General features: G+C 40.2%; 1 protein-coding gene across 10 annotated transcripts in view; it reads left to right on the top strand.

Moving 5' to 3' along the window:
• Positions 1-100: 100 nt before the first annotated feature.
• Positions 101-21833, top strand: part of NAA16 (N-alpha-acetyltransferase 16, NatA auxiliary subunit) — a 72705-nt gene continuing 50972 nt past the window's right edge. For 4 of the 10 annotated variants that reach the window (XR_007507934.1, XR_007507936.1, XR_007507937.1 and 1 more), the window contains exons 1-5: positions 101-496; positions 13131-13215; positions 15473-15577; positions 19391-19548; positions 20670-20804. Coding sequence is in view for 5 of the 10 variants with exons in the window: in XM_049815848.1 (XP_049671805.1) it covers positions 443-496; positions 13131-13215; positions 15473-15577; positions 19391-19548; positions 20670-20804 (537 nt within the window). In the remaining 5 variants the exon portion in view is untranslated. Of the gene's footprint in view, positions 497-13129; positions 13216-14209; positions 14452-15472; positions 15578-15613; positions 18627-19390; positions 19549-20669; positions 20805-21833 lie in introns of those variants that run through there. The other 6 variants (XR_007507933.1, XM_049815848.1, XM_049815846.1 and 3 more) reach the window with 5 other exon arrangements.

The raw sequence follows: 21833 nt of genomic DNA on the forward strand, positions 1-21833 counted from the left end.
GCACCGCGGAAGATCCCCTCACGCCCGAAGAGGCATCGGGGTTGGGGGGGGGGGGGGGGGGGGGGGGGTGATGGTGTGTGTGTGAGGGGGAGCAGCGGGCGGGAGGAGGGAGAGCGCCAACGCGCCTGCGCGGAGGGGACCCCGGCTGCCATTTTGCAGCGTCAGCCGGGCGGCGAGGCCTCCCCGGCAGCTGCGCAGAGGGGCCGCGCTCGCGCGCAGCGGCTGAGGGGAGCCGGCGGGGAGGGCGGTGCAGGCCAATGAGTTAAAGAGTCGCCGCCGCCGCTGCTCGGGCAGGAGTCGCGCCGCCGCCGCCGCCCCGCGGAGTTCGGGGCTTTTCTTTCCTCCTTCCTCTTCTCCTTGCCCTCCCTCGTACCGACAGCCGCCTCTCCCGGGCCGCCCCCTTCCTCCCTCCAGCCGTGCCTGCCCTGGGGCCGCCCGCACCATGCCGTCCGTGCCGCTGCCGCCCAAGGAGAGCAATCTCTTCAAGCGGATCCTGGTGAGCCCCCGGCCCCGCTCCTCTCTCTTTCTCTCCCCTCTCTTCCTTCCGCCGCCGTTTCTCCCTCCTCTGTCGCACACCGGCCTTGCTCGGTGCCCTCCCACCCGCGGCGCGGCTTACTTCGCCCGCTGCCGGGAGTTGGCTCCGACCGAGGGAAGGAGGATGCGGCCGCCGCGCTCGCCCGGGGCGGGAGGGAGGGAACCGGGGCTGCCGCCGGCCTCCTCGTCCCGCTTCGTCCCCGTTTCCTTCCTTTGTCTGGGGCCCGCCGAGCAGGCCGGGCGAGCCCCTCTCGCTCCTGTGGGGGGCCGGGAAGGCTTGGTGTCGCCCCCGGCCGGGCGAGGGCGGGAAGGAGGGAGGGAGCCAGGCAGCCGCTCGCCACCCCCCCCCCCCCCGCCACCACCCCGGGGGCTGCCGTTCCCCTTCCTCCCCGTCCGCCACGGTAACTCTGGGGCGAGCTCCGGCTGCGGGGCTCGGCAGCGCGCAGCCGCTCCGTCCTCCCCGTCCCTCTCGCCACAGGCGGGCGGCGGCTCCGCCGGCGGAGGCGGGCCGTTACCCGCGCCCTGAGGGGGCCTGCGAGCGGCTGGAAACGGCGGCTTGTGTGTGTGTGGGAGAACTGTCATCCCACCCCCGCCTGCCGTACGGAGGGGGTCCGGCTTCGGGGTCGGTGGGCTGGTCACCGCAGTCGCCTTCTGCCCGTGTCGCCGCGCTCGGGAGGGTTGGAAGGGCGGCGAGGATTTGGTGTGGCGAAGTTGATCTCCGTAGGTACTTCGTTTTCAGTCGGAGCGTCAGTTTTGGCGTGGGGACTAGTTCACTGAGCAGTCTGAGGTGCAGTTGAAGGTGTCTGGTGGATTAAAGTATCCTGACTCCTTACGTCCTTTGGAAGACTTGTCTCAACTTTATGTGCTGGGCTGCTTTGACTCAGTTATTATTTTGGGCTGCTTCAGCTCTTTGAGACCTAATGGCGCAAAGGACCTTTAGTGTTTGTGAGGTAACTTTAAAGAAAGAGCGCACTTTAACTGTGTTTCTTCCCAATCGCTGTATATTTGGTAATGCTAACTCTTTATGGAAAGAAACAACCCCGCCCCCACCTCCACAACAAAACACCAGACTCCCCCTTTCATGAACTTTTCAGTGTGATAGTAATGGAGCTCCAGCCTTAACAAAATTGAGGCATTTTGTGCCAGTTTGCTAGTCCACAGGCAGAGGAGGTCTGTGCAGCACAGTGGTAATCTGTTGACAGGCACGAATTTCTCCAGTTATATCGGAATTTGTTAGGCTAGTTTCAATAACTTTGTGTCTGAGAGGTGAGCATTTTGGTTTCAGGAAGCTGAGCTCAAAACAAACAGTATGTGTAAGCCTGTGTACTCTTTATGCAGCTGGCGCGTTTCAGCAGGTGCTTCAGAGCTGTTTTCTTTTACCTGCTTTGGGTAGTACCCAGATTTTAAAAGACTTAATGGTTCTTAATGGTGATTTGTTGCTTACTGCATGCTTATGGTATGCATCCTAGTAAGTCATTCTAGCACTCCTCTTTCTCTCTGCTAAAAATAAATTACTAATATTAGAACAGTTAAGTGATTATTTTTACTAGTAGCAAACAAGTTCACAGTAGCAGTCACTTCTGAAGTTTTTTTTAACTGAAATACAGAAGACCTTTTCTGGAGATCATATTTTAGACAACCTGTTTTTTTTGGAGGTTTTTTTGGTTTGTTTGTTTTTTGGTTTTTTTTTTTTAGTTAAGCAGTGGGCAAAACCTGAGTGCTTAGGCAAGGAAAAAGAGAGGCATAAAACTACAGTGAAGCTGATTCGGAAATTTACTTGCTTTCTAAAGCCTTCAGAAGGTTTACCTGGTGCTGTGTAGTGGCTAGTCACAGTTTCTGAAGTGTTAATCACAAACTTTTACTTGTTGCCTTGTCACTTCATGTATTGATGCTTCTTGACACTTAATGTCTTACTACTTTTTCTAGCTAGCTTTGACTTTTTCATGTCCCACTCTTTCTGGAATACTAATGTCTATGTAGTACGGATTGAATCCTTCAGTTGTTTGACATGTTTCAGAGTATTTTAGCATAGTAGTATAGCTTGTAGTGCTAAAAGCTCTTTGATTGAAGCAGCTTTTGCCTACTTTGGCACTGCCAGAATACTTGAAATTACTAGGGGTGCTGTGGGCATTTAAAAAATGGGGGGGGGGGGGGGGGGGGCGGATAATAAGACTTTACAAGCATGTAGTGGTTTAATCGCTTGAGCAGATGTGAGGGAACTATACTCATATATTAAGACTATTTTTACAAACACTCTGTGGAGAATTAGCAGTTATGAAATGGGAAACTCATTTGGAGATCATGGGAATTACTTAGGAGTCAGTGACTTGTTGTGTGTATGTAACATGTGAGGCAGGTTATCGACAGTCTGAACAAGATGCCCACATAATGGCAAACTGAGCTTACAGAGCTGCCCAAACTAGTGTGGCCTCATGGAGTTCAGTGTAAGCTGTGAAGTCTGCTCAAGAAGCTGAGCAAATAGTTTCTAAGCCACATCAATTTGTGTGCCTGCATGCTTGGCAGTACTTGAACAAGCTGACTTAAAACTAGCTGTGATGTGATTAGGGAACTAATAGCAATTGCAGCATTAGTAATAGTTCTAGTTTGTCAGTACTAGTGTAAGGTAGTGCTAGAGCTTGTTTCTTTTGCTGTCCTGACTTCCAGGTCTGTTTTGTTTCTTAAGCCTTACTTCCACTCTTCTACAGGGGCTTTTTCTCAGAGTAGTGCTCTTCCCCAGGAGCTCTGATGGTGCTTACAGGTGTGATGTTGCCTGAGAGAGAGGGGCTGAGCAACTTCAGGCTCTTCTCTTTCACTTCTCAGTCTCACAGAAGGCATGGAGGAAGTGTTTGAAAGCTTCCTGGCTCCCCCTTTATGGAAGGAGAAAGGCATCCATAAAGAAGAATTAGCACAGGAATGCTGCTGTGTTTCCTGCCACTTAAAATCAGTCTTCAGCTCATACAACATTTTAAGTGAATGGTGCAGATGCAATCTAAAATAAACATGTACATGTGGTAACTTGAAAATGCTTGTTGTTAACATTGAAGTTTGGTTATGTGCATTTCATGTTTACTTCTAGTAAGCTTAGGTGGCTCTTTTATTTTGTGTATTTAAAACAGAGTTGTAAGCTCGCTTTCAGAGTATATTTCTGTTTAAGCAGCTTTGATTTTTTTTTTTCTTTTCCCCTCCACCTGAGAACCCAGATTATAAACTATATCTCATCTTAAAATTATTTTTAAGCTTTGGCTTTACGGAATCAAATCATCCCTGTCTGGACAGGGCATGGTAGTAGTTCTTCTGAGTGCTTTAGAGGAAAGCCATAGGGTGGTTGTCATAATTTCATGGCTTACTTGCCAAATAGTTTTTGTTTTTCAGAAATGCTTAGTGTCTTGTAATAACTATTGGTGTTGGCCCAGTATCACAGTGTAAGGTATTGTCTGCTGTTTGTGTCATGCCTAATATAACTGTGGATAGTATCATGCCTGTAAATAATTAATCCTTTGATTTTTTGTTTGTTTAGTGAATTTCACATATTGTTGCATAAAACAGGGTTTGCTGCTTTAATTGCAAATGTGTTTCCCTTGAGGAAGGGCTAGCCTGTGAATATTTAGTCCTGTTATGAGGGAGCTAAGTCCTAGTACCTCTTCAGGTATAAGGCATTACTCTTACTGAGACCAGTTTAGCCATTTACTCTTGTGTGACTTGAGGTAATTAAATACAAAAAGTTTGCAAGTACATCCCTTTGTAGCAGTGACTTGTTGCCGCTTAGTTCATTCAGATGTGTATCTTCCACTTTTTTGGGTGAGGAAATCTTAGAAATTACCTGAAGTGCCCTATCTCTGAGGAGTTGTTCAGCTTCTCTGTAGTGTCCTTTTTCCTTGATTTCTACAATAATCTTGAGATTTCTTCTGTGATAAGAGATAAATATGCAATTGTTTGTGGGAGTTAATTCTTACTCATAAAATTCTAAAAGGTTGGTTTTTATTTTAATTAATGAAATAATGATGGATTATAAGCATGCAAATAGTCAGTCTCCTAGTAATGATGGGGGGGAGTTACCAAACTATTAAACTCAATAATTGGGAAGGTATGATGCTATGCTAATCAGTGCCTCCCAAATGACATGAATAACATAGATGAGGTAGCCATTGTAATCCGCTGCTGGTGTAGTGGATGTTTGAAGTCTCTGTTAAAGATCCTTTCCTTTAAAGATAGAATCGAACTGTCAGTAAAAATTTTCTGGTGTAACCAGTGAGACTGATCTGTGGTGTGGTTGTTACTTGTGCTGTTAAGGAGGGGCAGCATAGGAAGAGTGTAGGCCGTTTCCTTGATAATGACTTTCAAAAGAGGTGGTGATGATGCTTGGCCAGCTGCAGATTACTAAAATGACAGAATTGTGGAGGATCGATAATAGACTAATGGTAAGAGTCAGTAAGACTTTCATAAAGGAAAATCATGCTTCATGTTTGTCAGTGATTTAAGGGAGTCTGATTTGGAGAAGATTTTATCCCAAATAAATATTCCTGGTTTAATTTTTCAAAAGGCATTTGTAAAGGGCATCATGAAAGGCTCATAAAGCAGGCTTCCATGGAATGGTGTTGGTTGGTTATTCACCCTGGACTTTTTTTTTTTAGGAAAGTTCCCATATGAATAAATAACTTCAGAGTTAAGTCCCATTGTGTTTTGTGCTGGAGCTCTTTCTTAATTGCCTGTGGTTATATTGAACAGAACAAGTGATGAACGGCAAGGAGAGTTCAGTGGTACTAAAGTACTCATGGCACAAGAAGTGAAGGCCACCTGAAAATGCGCAGAAGTACTTAATGTTTCTGGAGTAAGCTGGGTCATAGCAAGTAAAATTGTTTGCAGATGAATGTTAGACTTGGCAATCCTAATTTAATATAGAGTTAGTATGGGCTGTGAGCTGGATTGCCCCTAAGATTTGAGGTTTTTAGGGATTTTTGAGGTTCTGTTAGAATAATTTCCTTGTACAGTAGTTGAAAGCCGGTGAATCCTGGGAAAAAAGAATGCTGTTATGCCACTGCTGAGGTACGCTGTAAGTTTACATTTGCAGTGCTGTGTGTGTAAGGTTTTTCCCTGGTCCTGCCCCTGAGCCTCCTCAGAAGAAGGATGCATGTATGAAATTACCTTCTTGAAGGAGAAAGAACTTAATAGAAGATTCTGAAATTATGAACAATCTGGAGAAGTTAAGTAGGAACTTACCTATTTTCAAGCTATCATGCCTAGTTTTCATTTTGGTAGAAATGGTAGCTGCAAAGAAGCAGGCTCCAAACAAAGTTCTTAAAAGGTAGTTATACTGTGGAACCCTTTGCTGCAAGATGTGGTAGCTATGAAAAGTTCTAGTTGCTTCAGGGTGTGTGGGGGCGAAGCCCGTCAGTTTTTTGAGTGTGTGAAGACATACCCTTTGGCTCAGGATTGGTGAGGCACAAATAACCGGAGGCTGAGAACATTCTGGTGAGAACTGTAATAACACTTGTCTTACTCATAAGCCTCTCCCTATGCATCTGACACTTGCATCTTACCTCTAGTGGCCTGTACCAGGTGGGTCTGATCTCTGGCTTGAGCTGTTATGATTCATGCAACTTTTTTGTCTGAATCACTGTGAAATCTTTAATGGGATGTTGAGATGAAGTTAGTGTTTAAGGCTTGCATCAGTAATTGCCTTGAACTTGCTTTAAGATGTCTAAATAAAAGCATAACTTTTTTAAAGCCTGGGATTTATATGTGCATGTGTATCAGGTCTCACAAAACAGTGCTGATGCTGATGGTTTTGTTTGCTTAACTGCTCACAGATGCGGTTCCACTAGCTTGTGGAGCACCTGCTAAGTCTGAGTTCTTGCTAGGCAAATTGCAGTTTCATTCCAGGAGATGTTGCGGATTGGTCTCTTCGGTACTTCTACACGAAGTGCAGATTACAAACTAGTTGAAAATGTATGATGGGACTATTACTGGTCTGATTTCTAGTGTTGCTGTTGTGGTTTCTGCTTTGCAGAGGTGTATATATGTTCATAAAGGCTAGAGTACTAACTCGAATACTGAGGAAGTTACAGGTGCTAAGTACTTGTAAGCAAGAGCTCTTTCTACTGCGTATTCTCTTGGTTCTGCCCCTTTGAAGCAAAGGCTATTCTAGGGATTCAAGTTGTATTGAGTGTGTGTGCACAGTGCGGAATTAGACTGGGCCTTAATTTAAGGCAAGCTTTTAATAATGAGCTGCCCCCTTAAAGAGGCATAGTTTATAGGGCTTTTAAAGATGTCCCTGACAACAAATGTTGAAATAACATTCTATTATCACACACGTTCTTTCCGATAATAAACACAATATCAGTTTTACTCTGTCAATAATATAGAGTACAAACAGCAGTGATTATGACTGTTACTGTACAGAATGCAGGTGGAAGTATGTTTTTTGTGTTCTGTAGATTTAAGTAACTGGAAAAAGCTGGTTAAAGGAGAAAATGCTTTTGTATACAGAGAATCAGGATAGTGAAGGCTTAGATATTACTGGTACATTAGTACTTTTGATCAAAATGTTAACACTGTACATGATGCTGGCTGCTTGTTCTATTGTACAACACTCTGTGGTCTGACTCAGCACTGTTCTGCATTGCCAAGTCCCCAGGTCTGGGGAAGAATGATGTGGCCTGTCCATTTTGACAACTGAAGCAAGCAAAGCTGGAGCTAGGTTGTCTTCCTCTTCTTTTTATCTCAGCTGATGAGGTTAACCACCCTTAGCAGCAGAGAGTAGGGGGTGGCCGTGCGTATATAAAATATCAGTAGGGCTTGGGGGAAGGAGTAGAAGAACATGTTGATACACTGGAAGGGTTGTCTTGGGACTAGAAATCTAAGATGCTGTAAGGGGTAATGAACTTGCTCCTTGGCCTCCATAAGCTGAAGCCCCTTCCAGCTGATAATTTTTTTCCATTCTCTCAAGCACCAGTGAATCAAAATCGGTGTGGAGAGAGGGCTGCTGTTTGGGCAACCTCATGCACAGGTCCCTAGTCTGTCTCTGAAATTTAATAGTATCATGATGCTTTCTTTTCTGGTGTTGGTATTGCAAAGTGTCCAAATATTTCATGATACAAGGAGCATTTTCAACATAGATGCTGAACTCTTGTGGAACTTAATCATATATAATTCAAACAAGATGGTGTTAGACCTAGCTATCAAACTGGTAAATAATTTAGTAATTATTATTTATTAGCATAGGAACAGTATCTGCTGAATTCTGCCTAAAATCTAAGGTACTTGAATAACTAATTTCATCAGCTGCTGTGAGAAACATTGATTGTCTGTTAGATGCAGATGACATTGTTTTATAGATGTGAAATAAAACAAGGCTTTTTAAAAGGTCCAAGTGTTAAATGCTAATTAAGAATAATACTGACAGTATGGTGATGTTCCTGTATTGATTGTACCTGGTTTTGGTCAGACATGTGTATTAATAATTTGGACAGCCCATAAATACTTGTCAGATAGCTCCCAGGAAAAATTGCTGATGAGTCAGTGATAACTTTGAGGGTTTTTTATTACTGAACTTGATCACCATTGTGGCTTGGACAGATTTCAGCACAACTGACTTCCAGAATTCTCTCCATAGGGCTTGATGTTTAAGCCTTGTCTTTTTCTCTTGGCGCTGATGTTCCCCATTTAGCTCTTGGGTTTCTTCCTTACCCAGCCCCCCCATTGGTGTTACACAGCAGACACACAGTTGGAAAACTGAAGGTGTAAGCATTGAGAACATAAGATTAAAATTTTAAGTGAATTCTGGGTGTTGCCAAAAACACCAGAGTTTTTCACCAAAGTCTTGGCAATAAGAGAGAAGATGCTACCTGGCAAGAAGAATGTTGAAACTGTCGAGTGCTGAGAGGTCTGCAAGCGGATTATATGGAAGTACAATAGCAGGGAAGCCTATAATAAACTTAAATGGTATTGTTCTTAGAAAGCTTGAAGCTGTTTTTATTCAGCTGCTTAGAAATGGTTAAATCAGTTGAAATGCTTTTTTTTCTTATTCGTGGTTCTGATTGTCCAGCATGTTTCTGGTGAGGCAGCCTATTGATGTGCAGACCTGTATTAATAGAATGTGGCCTGCACAGGTAGAATCGGAGAATAGTGTTAAATTCCTGGCAGTGGTTTGGATTTAGAGTTTGACAAGTTCTTGTCAAGAGACAGCAAAACCAACTTCCAAATTGCAGTATTGTAATTAAAGAAACTTGCACATAAAATCACAGAATAGTTTGGGTTGGAAGGGACCTTTGAAGGTCATCTAGTCCAACTCCCCCTGCAATGAGCAGGGACATCTTCAACTAGATCAGGTTGCTCAGAGCCCCGTCCAACCTGACCTTGGATGTTTCCAGGGATGGGGCATCTACCACCTCTGAGCAGCCTGTTCCAGTGTTTTACCACCCTCATCGTTAAAAAAAAAAAAAAAAAAAAAAAAATTTAAAAATTCTTCCTTATATCTAGTCTGAATCTATCTTTTAGTTTAAAAACATTACCTCTTGTCCTATCACATCAGGCCCTGCTAAAAAGTCTGTCCCCATTGTTGTTATAAGCCCATTTTGACCAGTCTCATGGTGAGCATACGTAGCATGTCTCATTTGGATTGAACTTCTTTGCTGCAGCTCTGTTACAGTCATAGACCATCTTAAACAACTTAAAACTATTAAAACATTTAAGTTGATCAAGGAAGCGTGGTTGCCATACTTAACACTGCTTTTTGGTTTGATGTGATACCTGTCCTCCTTTGAAGGTGATACTACATTTTATTCAGCCTTTGTATGAAAATGGTTTATGAAATAATATGTCACTTCAGTACATTCAGAGGCAGTAGGGACAACAAGGTGTGAGGAAGGGAATTGGTTGCTTGCAACTGCAGTTTCTCTTTGAGTAGTCAGCTGAGCCTTTTTTGTTAGATGGCTTCTCAGAAGTGAGCGTTAATGTCTGAGGGCCACAATGAGATGTTCTTCAGCCATAAAATGGCCCATCTGTGTATTAAATTCTGTCTTCAGTATGTGAAAAGCATAGTTGTTCTCTCAATACAAGACCTTTTTTTAAGTGGCAAATGCTTTGTCTAGGGAGGTGTAGTCCGTAAAAGCATCCCTTTACTAACCTGATGTTGCAAATAGTTAAACATAATTTACATGTAAATAGCATATGTGATTGAGTAGTGATACGTGAATTCCTTCTGTTTTATAAGTAATGTTAGCAAGCCATTCAGATCCCTGATGCTGTTTATAGTTAGTAGTAGGAGGGGTTTTGTCTCTAAAAAAAGATGGCATGATACAAAAAATAAGTTGGAATTTGTGAATGGAAGTTCCTTTAGAAGCAGCAAAGCACTGTAATACAGGATTAAAGTCTCCTCTTGCTCTTCATTGTTGTATCCTTGTTACTAGTATTTTTTAGCTTTATAGTTACTTTCTAGATGCTGTGCCTATTTGACCTCTATGTAGATGCACTTGATACTTACCTGAAAGCACATAAAATGATGTCTGGCTTAATTGTATGGCAAAGTCTACAAGTGGATTATTTCTCTGAGTTAGTGTTGAAAAGGGGAATAAACCAGGATGAGATGTTTGCCAGAGAAGGTAACATCCTTCCAGGAACATCTGGTAGCAGAAGTTCTGGATAACATTTTGGCCTTGCCAAAATCTCTCTTTGAGGTTTCAAGCATGTAAATGTTCATGATCTGGCTTTAGTTTTAGCAGGAAATTATTGCCATAAAAGGGTGATGGGGAGCTCACATTAAGCACAACAGATAAGGCTGTTTAAAAGCTCAAGTTAATATGCTGGGTTTTGTGTGGGTTTTTTTAATGTACCAAAGATGTAATGCAGTGGGACAGACACAAATGAACACATTTTAGCTATTATTTGTTGTGATTAGTACAAAACTTGAGAATACATATGGAGACATCAGGTTTCTCAACTATGAAATTCCCATCTGTACTACAGAATGAGATGGTATTGTATGGCATCAACCTTTGGTCTCCTGTAAACAAGACACAGGTGAAGCACAGTGTGCTTATTCACATTTTTTGGACAGAGAAGTTTAAAACAGTCCATTCATGATGTTTGGATGCTTTAAAGCCCTGGGCTTGTCCGTGTAACTGAATCTGTAAGCCTTTCAGTATATCTATACAAATTGATGATGAGAGTCAATTTGTCTTGCTGAGCAAAGTCTGTTTCTCTTATGTTGGTATACGTTTAAACCAATGTATTGGTATAAATACATAACTTATAAATGCGTGTGTGTGTATTTGGAGGGAGCAGGGCTGGGAAGTCACCTTCTGACTAACCAGCAAGGCTTGCCCCATGAGCAGTGGAATTGTGTAAAGTTGTATTTCATACTGATTCATTATATTTCTGTAGTCAGTCCCTCTTTCGTCTAGTAACTAGCAGGTGGGCAAGAAATGCTGTGGTTTGTGTCTGGTTTTGAGCTAACCTGTTTATTGACAAGTATAAGTATGCTGGTTGAATATAAGCAAGCCAAACAACTGTGAATGTTGTACTTGTGCTTCTCAGTGGAGAGCATTAACTTCTCTCTCCCATCTGTCTGTTGGCCTTTGGAAAATGTGATCTTTTTTGTCCTCCAAAAATTTCAAATTTGTCTATAATTATCGAAGTTCAGTTCTTATTCTAGGCCTAAGACTGAACTCTATAGGGTAAAAATGTTGGAACAAGGATAATAGATACGATTTCCTCAAGTAGTGGATCTATTCTAAGTGCATACTTGACTCAAATAGCTACTGTTCTATGGTTAAGCATTGCTGTATATTTGGAGTTTGATTCAATGTTGCAATAGCTGTAAAATCGTGGATGAATGTTGACTATTCTGTTACTTTTTTAGGCATACCTGAATAAATTTAGAAAGCATACTTAGAACATTGTTGGTATTTTCTTATGATTCTTTAAAAATAATACTAAGCATCTTATGTTGAGAAAGGAAAAATAGATGAATGGAAGAATTTGACCTTATCCTAGAGGGAACTCCGAGTTTTGCTGCAACCTGCATTATTTCTGATAAAGCTCTGGAAACTAGTTCTCAAAGCTCTTTTGTTGCTGTTCTTTAAATGTTAATTGCCATAGTATAACTGTGTGCCTCTGATGGGAACTCCCTGGCCATCCTGCCAGAAGTCAGCCAGGCAGAGCAACCTGTTCTAATATCAAGGTTAGCTCCCCTTTGTTTTGAGGGGTGATTTAGGTGACCTCCAAAGGTTTCTGCTGACCTAAATTACTCTATGATTTAGTCTCCACTTAATCACGGTTAACTGCAAGTGTCTTGAGTTTCAGGCAACAAAGGTTTAAAAACCGCCTGCAGTTAAGCCCTTTCCCACAGACTGGAGGAGGACTCTTGTTCTGGCACCTTAGCCAATTACCTGAAAGTGAGCACAGGCATGCTTCTGTATTGCTTGTACCCTGGGAAGTGATGTGATGCTGTATTATGACTGCGAAGGAGTTACTGCGCTCTGCATTAACTTAACAAAGATTTTTACCTCTGTCCTGGAAGATTGATGGTGTGGGAGTGATCTGTGAGAGACAGTTAAAGTACTCAAGCACATAACTGAAATGATATAGTTTCTCCTGAGAATACCTATCCAAATTGCAGCAGGGCGATACACCTTATTAACTGAAAATGGTGCCAAGTTACGCCTGGTTTGTTTTTTTTTTTTCTTCAAGTTAAGAAGACCTTAAATCATTTTTATGCTTACTGATAAAAGCATGCCTTTAACAGGCTTAAGTAACTTTATTTTAAAGTGACCATCTGTAGTGATCAGTAATCAATTTAAATTACTAAGACCTTAATGACTTATTAACATCAAGTAATATCTTTCAAAAGAAAAAAAGGGACCCAGGTTCACATGTTTTTGGTTTTCTTTTTTTCCCTTGTGTTCCCACAGTGGAACTGCATTGTTTGCCAGTTTACCTAGTGATTAGGTAAATGGTACCCTAAATAAATCTAAAAGTAGCCCTTAGCTTTACTATTCCAGCCAGAAATTAGATATTTTTTTTTCAATGCCCAGGTATAATCTCTCTCCCTGGTGTGTGTGGTTTTTTTTTGTTTGGTTTTTTTTTTGTTACAATAGGTCTAGCCAACTTCATGGTTTTTCTTTCTCCCAAAAGTCTATACCGGCAAGAAGGAAAGTCTTCTTCTGTCTGAGTCTTCTTACTCTGGGAGGTCACTAGGCCAGGGAAATGGGATGTTGAAGGGAGTGTCTAGGCTGTTTAACACTAACTCTTCTCAAAAGTTCTGTTGAGTCAAGATTTCTAGCTTGGTTCTCTATTTTAAGAATTTCTGAATTGAAGTAGACATTCCTACTTGCCTTTCCTGTTTCTGTTGAAAAGGAATTACTAACTTCTTGTAAAAAGGAGACCACGAGGTAGAGCGTTGGCTGCATGTAAATGAAGGTAGATACTGTTCTGAATGCTGAAAAAAGGCAATGTAGTATGAATAGTCATATTCAGCTGGAGCTTGTTAGTGATCTGATTACCATACCTTACTGAAAGAACTAGTGCATTTGTAATACTGTGTTAAGGTAATCTCTTTTTAAATGCATTTCAGTGATTGTATTCCACCTTTTTTCCAGAAATGCTATGAACAAAAACAGTACAAAAATGGACTCAAGTTCTGCAAGATGATCCTCTCTAACCCAAAATTTGCTGAACATGGAGGTAACTACAGACTGAAAATGTATTTTTCTTTTTTCCTGTCATGAGCTTGAATGTAAAATCAGTCTATTCTATACTCTTGGGAAACAAAGGAGCCTCTTGCTGAGTATGATTCTGTCCTTATGACTGAATAACTACTCTGGATTTTCAGTCTTTGTGCATTCAGACCAAGTTTTTACCCTAGCTCAGTCAAACACTTCTGTGTGGTAGCATGATGAAGATCAAAATATATGGTGGGAGCACACTTAAGTGAAGCTTCCAAGTAAGTTGCCTTTCTAGGTTTCTAGGTCAGAATGCTAGTGTGGGTTTTTCTTACATTCCTATTTAATAGCAAGCCCAGCCTTTTTTTGACTATTGCATGAAGGTAGTCTGCCAATGAATTCAAAATCTTGCTTTTTTTTAAGTTCATACTTTTAAAATTTTCTGTACTGCATACCAAATTGCTACTCATAAGGAGCAAAGTGAAGCGCAATACTGTTGCTGCTAAGACTTGAAGCTAAGGACAGAATCTGGAGATCCTGTTCTGATAAATATTGTAGGAAACGGGATGGCAAAATGTTGCTTCTGTTTACATCTGTCAGAACTTAATCCTCAGTAAGATACTCTAGTCTTAACTGTATTACAGGATTTCTGTTGCATGGTTTAGCCAATCTTTCCTTCTGATACAGTGAATTTTTCTTTTTTGTCTGCTGTTGAAGCAACCTAACACTGAGTGTGCATGTACTGTGTCAGTAAAATTATTTTCCTATTTGACTCTGTCAAATCTTGGCAAAATAGCCGACTAATCCTTTTTGTGCTTCCACCAGTGTCTGCTGTTTCTTCGTTGTCTTTATTACTTCCCTAGAGGTAAAAATACAGTTCTGGTCTTGCCTCAAAGCTAGAGTGGCTTGTCCAGCTATGACCTAATGCGTTTGTCTCTCCTAGCACTTGTGTTTTTGTAACATCTCAGTATACATCTTGGTCTTTTCTGCTCTTGCTGCTTCTTAAACTTTTCCAGGACAACTAGCTGACTTGGCAGTCCACATACTACTTGGGCTCTGAGCCACTAACGGCTTTGAAGCTTGGGAGCAAAGCCTGGAACGAACAGCTGAAGCAGAACTAAGCCAATGAAATGATCTGATGGGAAGCTGCACTGTTGTCACACTTAGCTTCAGAGACAAGGAATTTGAAAAATGTAGTGAGAAGGTGGCAAACAGATGGGTTGCTGTGGCTGGACAGTTATCTCCCTGGTGTGGGAAGGTAGGAGTAGTTTGCCCTCCTTCCCACAGCAGGGATATTCTTTTTCAAGCTTCCTGATACTATTGGGAAGGTATCATTCTAGCTTTCTCTATTCTTACACTGTGCATGTAGCACAACTTAGAAACAAACCAAAAACCTTGGCTCTTGTTGGGTCATCATTCGCTTCAGGTGTACTTCACAGAAAATGGTGTTAAAACAGGTCTATCAATGAAACTTCAAACTGCTGTTATGGCTGAACTTGATGGTGGGCTCTTGCCATTAATACTGGGGAAAAGGTTGCAGCTGGAGAAAAAGCAGAGTACTATGATGAAAATGTGACTAATCTTCTTGCAGGGGCCAAAACTAAGTGGTCTTTTATTTAGCAAAAAACCTGAAATATGAATCTGAAACAGCTTTCAGGCATAGTGTGTGTGTTACATGGAACTTCTTTCCCACAGTGCTACATGAAGAATGGGGGAGAGAGGGAGCAATAGTCATGTCAATGTATTATTTGGAATCTTGTGCCTCTCAATGTTGATTAAAATGCTGATACTTTGAGAAGATCTCTTACCCTCAAAATACTGTAGCAGGAAATATGGTCCTCTTAACTAATGCTTTGTAAATAACCTGATAATAGTGGAGCTGACTGTGACAGAGCTCTGTTTCTTACAGTATGACAGAACCTAATGAATTTTTTTTCTTGTTCTGCCTACCTGGAACTTCAACACGCATTGAGAAACTCTCTAAAATTGCTTTAGCTTATTGATAACTCCCTTAAAGCCAGTTAAATGTCTTTATTAATAAAGTTTGTGTTGTCTGTATTCATCACATCTGTATGATGCTCTGCAGTGGTCTTTTTAAGATCAATTTCAAGAAAGGAAATGCTTCCATATAACAGTCTTCAGCTGTGCTAGGCTACTACCCTGATCTAAATCTATCATTTAATGGGGAACTTTACTGTGTAACAACTTCAAAGGATATCTGCACTGTGAAACTGGCATATGGGAAGTCAGAAACATAAGTATATTGATATTTCTTACAGAGACGCTTGCGATGAAAGGATTGACCTTGAACTGCTTAGGGAAGAAGGAAGAAGCATATGAATTTGTTCGTAAAGGACTTCGTAATGATGTAAAGAGTCATGTCTGTATCCTTTGTAATACAAATCCTGATCTTTTTTGCTAAGAGTTCTCACTTCTGCAATTGCTACATTAGTACATGCTTTTCAAGTTCATAATGTGCTCTGTATAAAATAAGTCTTAAGGTGTGTAATGAAATACTTGAAATAAGGTTTTATTTTCCTCTCTACAATTTTTCAGAATATTTAAGAAAAATGCCTTTTGCATTTATCTCTTAGGAAAAGACAATCTATGCTGTCTACTTTCTGCAGAAAATAGGTATGGCTTGTAAAATCTGGCCTATTCTAAAGTTTTCTTCTCTCTTAAAAAGGTGTAAGAAATCCAATCTAGAGGTGGTCTGTAAAATACCTATTTTGCCACTGAATTTTAGATAATGCTTTAGGTCTGCTGGCTTGACAACTACTACTGTGTTCTAAGCTCGTCTTCCAAAAGTTTATACCTATGAAATACTTAACAGCTACCCAAGAGCTTTGGGAGTAGTTGTCTTCTGTTTAAGCCACAGATAGGAGGCTGCTTCAGATTTGCACAGAATGCCTTACTTGTTCTGTATGCATTTGAGTTGCATGTTGTGGGACAAATTTCCCATGAAATATTTAAGTTTTTAACATAAAAAAAAATCTTCCTTTAGTATCACAGCAAACACTTTCTGATGGCCATTTAGTTAAGACAAAGGAATCGCTGTTTACACCATTCCGATATTAAATGTCCAGGGAGTTTGAGTTTGGTAAAAACCTCTAAGTTTATGGAGGTTATCACTAGAGGTATGCTGTAGAGCAATCAAAGATAATTAGTACCTTCTTGATCTTAAAAGCTGAACACCTAAGGAATACCAAAGCAACTTTAATCTATGTGTAAGAAGTCTTGCACCTTAAATCAGGGAGCAAAAGAATCTGGGTGAGTTAGTGGAGAGTTTTGGAGGGATTCTGATTCCTAAACAAAATTCCAGAGTGGTATTTATCAGCATCACTAATTCTTGTCTGCAATTCATGCTGACTCTCTTAAAACTGCGTAGAAGACTTCCCTACAAATGCTGGAGGGATCTGTGTTTTTTTCAGATCTAATTTGGCAGATGGGGTGGTCAAAGGGATGCTCTTCCTGGACAAGTTTTTTTAAAAAAAAAAAAAAAAAATCGATTTTTTTAAGAGTTTTAGTGGATTTTTATCACTGTTTTACTGACTCATTAAACTTACCTTAAGATGACAAGGATTTTTCTTTCTGAATTCAGAAAAAGTGTAAACTCATCTGAATCCTATTAGGCACAAATGTTCCTGTTTGGTTTTTTTTAGCTGCATCCATAGAACTAGTTCTGACAAAGCAAAAAAGTTCCAACTTTTTGCATTCAAGTGTATTGTTACAGCTCTACAGAGAATCCCCTAGAGTAATCTGTCTATGCAGAATTACTTCTCTAGTAAGCACAAGCTAGCTGATACTGAATTAATGCCAGACTATCCATGAAGTTCTGATGAAAGCTTGAAGGCCTCAGTGCTACATAAGCAGAGCTTGGGAGGTTCTCTAAAATAATGTGTACATTTCCTGTTTTATGTGAGCATAATGCCTGTCGATTGGTTTAAAGGGAGAGGCAGGGGATAGCCACTGAAGTCACCTCCTTCCAGTAGCTGGTTTCGAGGAGGTAGACTACATCTATGCATTCTTAACTTATTGCGGTAACATCTGAACGTGCTTTTGGTGTATTTTGTCATATGTGCTTTTTAGAAAGCATCTGGTAGAGGGTGTTTAAAATACAGCTGGTCACTTCAGTGTACTGACTTGTTTGAGGAGGAGTAGAAGGTTTTAATTCTTCTGAGGTTTCCCATATTGAGGATTGGGGGGAAAATGGCTGTTCTAAAATTGTTTAGAAATCCAGAAACTTTCTGGTCAAACTACAGATTAATTCTGACCCATTTTTGGATATAACTTGAGTAGTTATCTGGTCACAGATCTACACTTTTTTCAGGAATAAATGTTTCAGATAGTGGTGTGTTATACTCAGGACACTGTAGGAACACATGCAAGACTGCCCAGAGCTGTCTACTATAATAAATTGGTGGAACTGTGCTTTAATGGTTTGTATCAGCTGTGAAAACTTCTTATGCTTAGTCTTGACTGCTGTATACACTTATTTCTGAATGGGTTTATGCTTTTCTTTACTTGATTGCTTGGTGAAGAATATGATTTATGAAAGATTAATCCAGGTTACCAGTTCAGTCCAGGAATGGTGCTGATGCCTGATAAATTACTTAAAGCATTGTCTTAGTCTAAGCACACTGTTAAAGTGCACATAAATTCTTTTGGACTGAATTGTCTTGCTCTAGGCGAGACAGGTATATGAAGATGTTATATTTAACGTTGATCCATGTCCTGAATACTTGAACTCAAATAGACAAGGCAGGATTTGTAGAAAGTAGCAGTATTAGACCAGCTGCTGTAACTGTATCCAAAATTGTTTTGTCCCCATTTCCTGTTTAGTCTTAAATCATCATGGCAGCAATAGCAGCTTTCCTAGCAGTCTCAAAGATGCATATGGAGTCTGTGTGCTTCAGCTGGCTGAAATTAATTTGATGTTCCTGTAGAAATGCAAAACAGTGCCTCTTGCTTGTATATTAGAAGTTTCCCTCAGAGTTAATTCTCACAAGTCTTTTCCTTTGACTGGAGCCTTTTATCTTTTACTCTTGATAATTACAAACCTGCTTTATATCTTCATATCTAGAACTTAATTTAGGGCATGAGTCTTTCTAAGAAAGAGGGAACTTACAGTTCTGTTTCTTTGATTAATTTGACCACATTAAATTTTTTATGTGGCTTCTCAGCTTTGAGATATGAAGTTTAGAAATTATTGTATCTTTGGAGGGAACAGTTGGCTTTTGTTTCAGTTCAATAGCATAAGAACTCTTAAATATTTTGGTTATTAGCACTGTGAGTTATTTGTGTCATCTTACTTGAAAGCGAGTGAAGGATGCACATGCCTCTCCCCAAGATTTGCTGTGTTTTACTGCTTCAGAGGCACACGGGAGAGCTTTTTTGGAGAACTTTAGAGCCACTGCTAATTTGAAAATTCAAGTAAGTTCAGATTTAGTGCTGTGGAAGATGTTGCCTCAGTGAGCTACTAGTAACCTCCAGTGGCAAAAGGCAGACCATGTCAAGTAATCTTTCTTTTAATATGACTTTTGGAGGCTGATGTAAACAGGTGTGGTATAATGCATTGCTATGACATGTGGGTTTCATGCTTTGAATTCAGAGTCTTTCCAGGATAAAAAAAGGATGCTTGTGAGAAGTCTATTGAAATGACACACTGCTGATGGAAATCTGAGATGCTGAGAATGTGACAAAGACTTTTGATGCACAGAAATGCTAAGATTTCCTTTTGTCAATGAATAAAGTGTAGCTCTGTGTTTATCCCTTACTGTAAAATCTGGAGGCTAATTAAGGTTAGATAGACAAGTGAGGAAAAGTAAAACTTGTACACCAATTGTAGTGACACTTCTAGGAGTAAGAATTACTACTGTAATTACAGTACTATGTTTTAAACAGTACATATCTAGGAATAACTCTTCTGGGTCTTGTGGAGTATGGATCGTTTAGTTTGCATAACAATGTTTTTGGGGGGATTATGAATGTGATTTAAGATTTTTAAAGGAGACTTTATTGCTTATTTAGAAGCATTTAGTTTTTTAAAATGTGTCAGTAAAGTCTGGCTGCAGTAATAAAACTTAATTTGTAAGGGTGCTGATCTTCAAGGAAGATGTCAAGTTGTTTGGTCTGTAACAAATGCATTGCGGTTACTTTGTGAAAATTGTGAATGTGTCTTCCTTAACGTGCATTAGGTTGGCACGTCTACGGTCTTTTGCAACGTTCTGATAAGAAATACGATGAAGCCATCAAGTGCTACCGGAATGCACTCAAACTAGATAAGGATAATCTACAGATTTTGAGAGATCTCTCTTTGTTGCAGATTCAGATGAGAGATTTAGAAGGATATAGAGTAAGTATTCTCTTTGAATTCCTGTGTACTGCTATTAGCATTCTCTTGTCTTTGCAATTCTTAAGTCTTTTATTGGAATCAATTCTGTTGCTGCTTGTTTTTACTGTTTCAAAAGTGGTTTAAGCTCTTGTTCAGGAAAGGATGAAAAATGTATTGCAGCAGAGTTCCGTATAATGTTGAGAACAGAACTAGAAGTACTGTTATTCTGTGCAGTTTGACTTGTGGATCACCTTGTAAAACCTTAGTTCTCAACTCATTTTTCTCTAAAATAATGAAAACAAAAAGGATAAGACTTAAAAGCTTATCAAGTAGGAGTACTTACTGTACTATCGTGAAGTACTGCAAATGGTGGTTTGGGTGTGTATACTGAAGGTGGGGTTTTTTGTGAGAAATAAACTATCATGTTTGTTTTGAGTATGTGGGAAACTTGCCTCATGATGACTGATTTCTTGAATGCCAGTACTGATTTTATCATAAAGAGAACCTTAAAATTTGTCTAAAAACAGAGTTAGTGGTTTCAAAATGTCTGAAGTGATTTGGCTGTGGATGGGAGAAGTCCTATTCCTATTCCATCCTCTTATTTCATGTGAAGTAGAGGACTGGATTGTGGGCTTAGGCATTAGTTGGTCACCTTCACTGGAGATCTTGAATTTGCTAATGCAAGAAAAGGGAATAACTGATTTGGGGATATGATTTGACTCGTAAAGGGGATCTGAAGTGCTGCAGCAGTATGAGGACTTTATGACTGGGCATGAGGAGAGTGGGACTGCTCTTTCAGTAGCAGTGAGCTCACGCTTTCTAATGGAAACCTCTCTGAGATTTCAAAGCTCTGTCTTTGGAATTAGTTTAGGCCCTTAACAGGTACTCTTGAAAATGACGGCTTTTGTGTCCTAACAAACAGATTTTATGCTTTGTGGCATGACTCCTATATTTAGAATGTAGCCCACAGATTTGAGACTAACATGCTGCTTTTCCCCATGCTGTTAGAATTTTTAAAATTGCCTAGGGCTTTTAAAAGATCTTTTAAAATATTCACTGGACTGGTGTTAAATCATAATAAAGGTGTAGTAACTCCTTTTTAACATCTCTGTTATCTTTAAATTGCTTTTCTTTTACTGAAGGAGACAAGATACCAGCTACTTCAGCTGCGCCCCACACAACGGGCTTCCTGGATCGGATATGCCATTGCATACCACTTACTAAAAGATTATGATATGGCCTTAAAACTACTTGAAGAGTTTAGGAAAACCCAACAGGTAAGACTTCCTATTCTGGAAGGAGAACAGTTCCTGTATAAGACATGGAATCTGAGGAATTAGTTCTTTGTAATTAAGAAGAAATAATTAAGAATCGGTTAAGAGGAAGAAATTTGTTATTTGTGGAGCGCTCTGCTTTGAGCAGAAAGGTTTCTAGGAGCTTAGCAGCTGATGCAAAGTATACAGGAATAGTTTCTCCTCACAATAAGCTGTTAGGGTTGAGGATGTAAGGGTAGACTGATGTGGAGTAACTGAGTAACTTAATGTTTGTGATACTTGTAGCTAAAGAAAACCTGTGATGATCCTGTCCCTTTACAGTAGGCAAAACTTCAGAAAATACTGTTTAGTGTTGGATGTGCTCATTTGCTTTTTGTCCTGCATAGCCTGGATGCCATTACATCTCTACAAAGAATGTGAAAAGAAACTTTTTCATTGCTTTGGATGCATCTATATATTATGCACTTAAAATCAGTGTTTGGTGTCAAAGCAACATGAAAGCATAGCTGAAAATTCTTTGTTTGAGAAGATCTGGCGTTACTGAAACTTGTTGAAGTAAATCAAATGTTATGATGCTAAAATCACTGAGTATAACCTTTTTTGAGAGAGACCATTCCCTTGTTCTGTTATTGGTAATGCAGAACTGTAAAGTCTGAATTAACAGAACAGAGTGGATGTGTTGATTATTCTGTAACATGGAAAGAAAAACCATGTTTACAGATGTGTTCAGCATGGGAGGCGTGCTGGAAGTATCATGCAGGTACTAAGATATTACCTGACCTATGGATTGTGATGATTTTTTTTGAACAACAATCTCACATCCTTTCTGAGAACTGCATTTGAGATCTTATCCAGCCAGAATGGGACTAGCTGTAAGAAAGGACATTAATAATTGCTAGGAGGGACCAGTGTTTGTGTCTTGATCATGTATCATGGTCAAAGGATGTTGCAAGCCAGGTATATATAGCTTGATATTTCAAAAGAGCTGAAATTTCAGTGTTGAATAAAAACTGAAAACAAGTTTAAATGAAA

This window comes from Accipiter gentilis, chromosome 13 (genome assembly GCF_929443795.1).
Source record: "Accipiter gentilis chromosome 13, bAccGen1.1, whole genome shotgun sequence".
NCBI lineage: Eukaryota > Metazoa > Chordata > Aves > Accipitriformes > Accipitridae > Astur > Astur gentilis.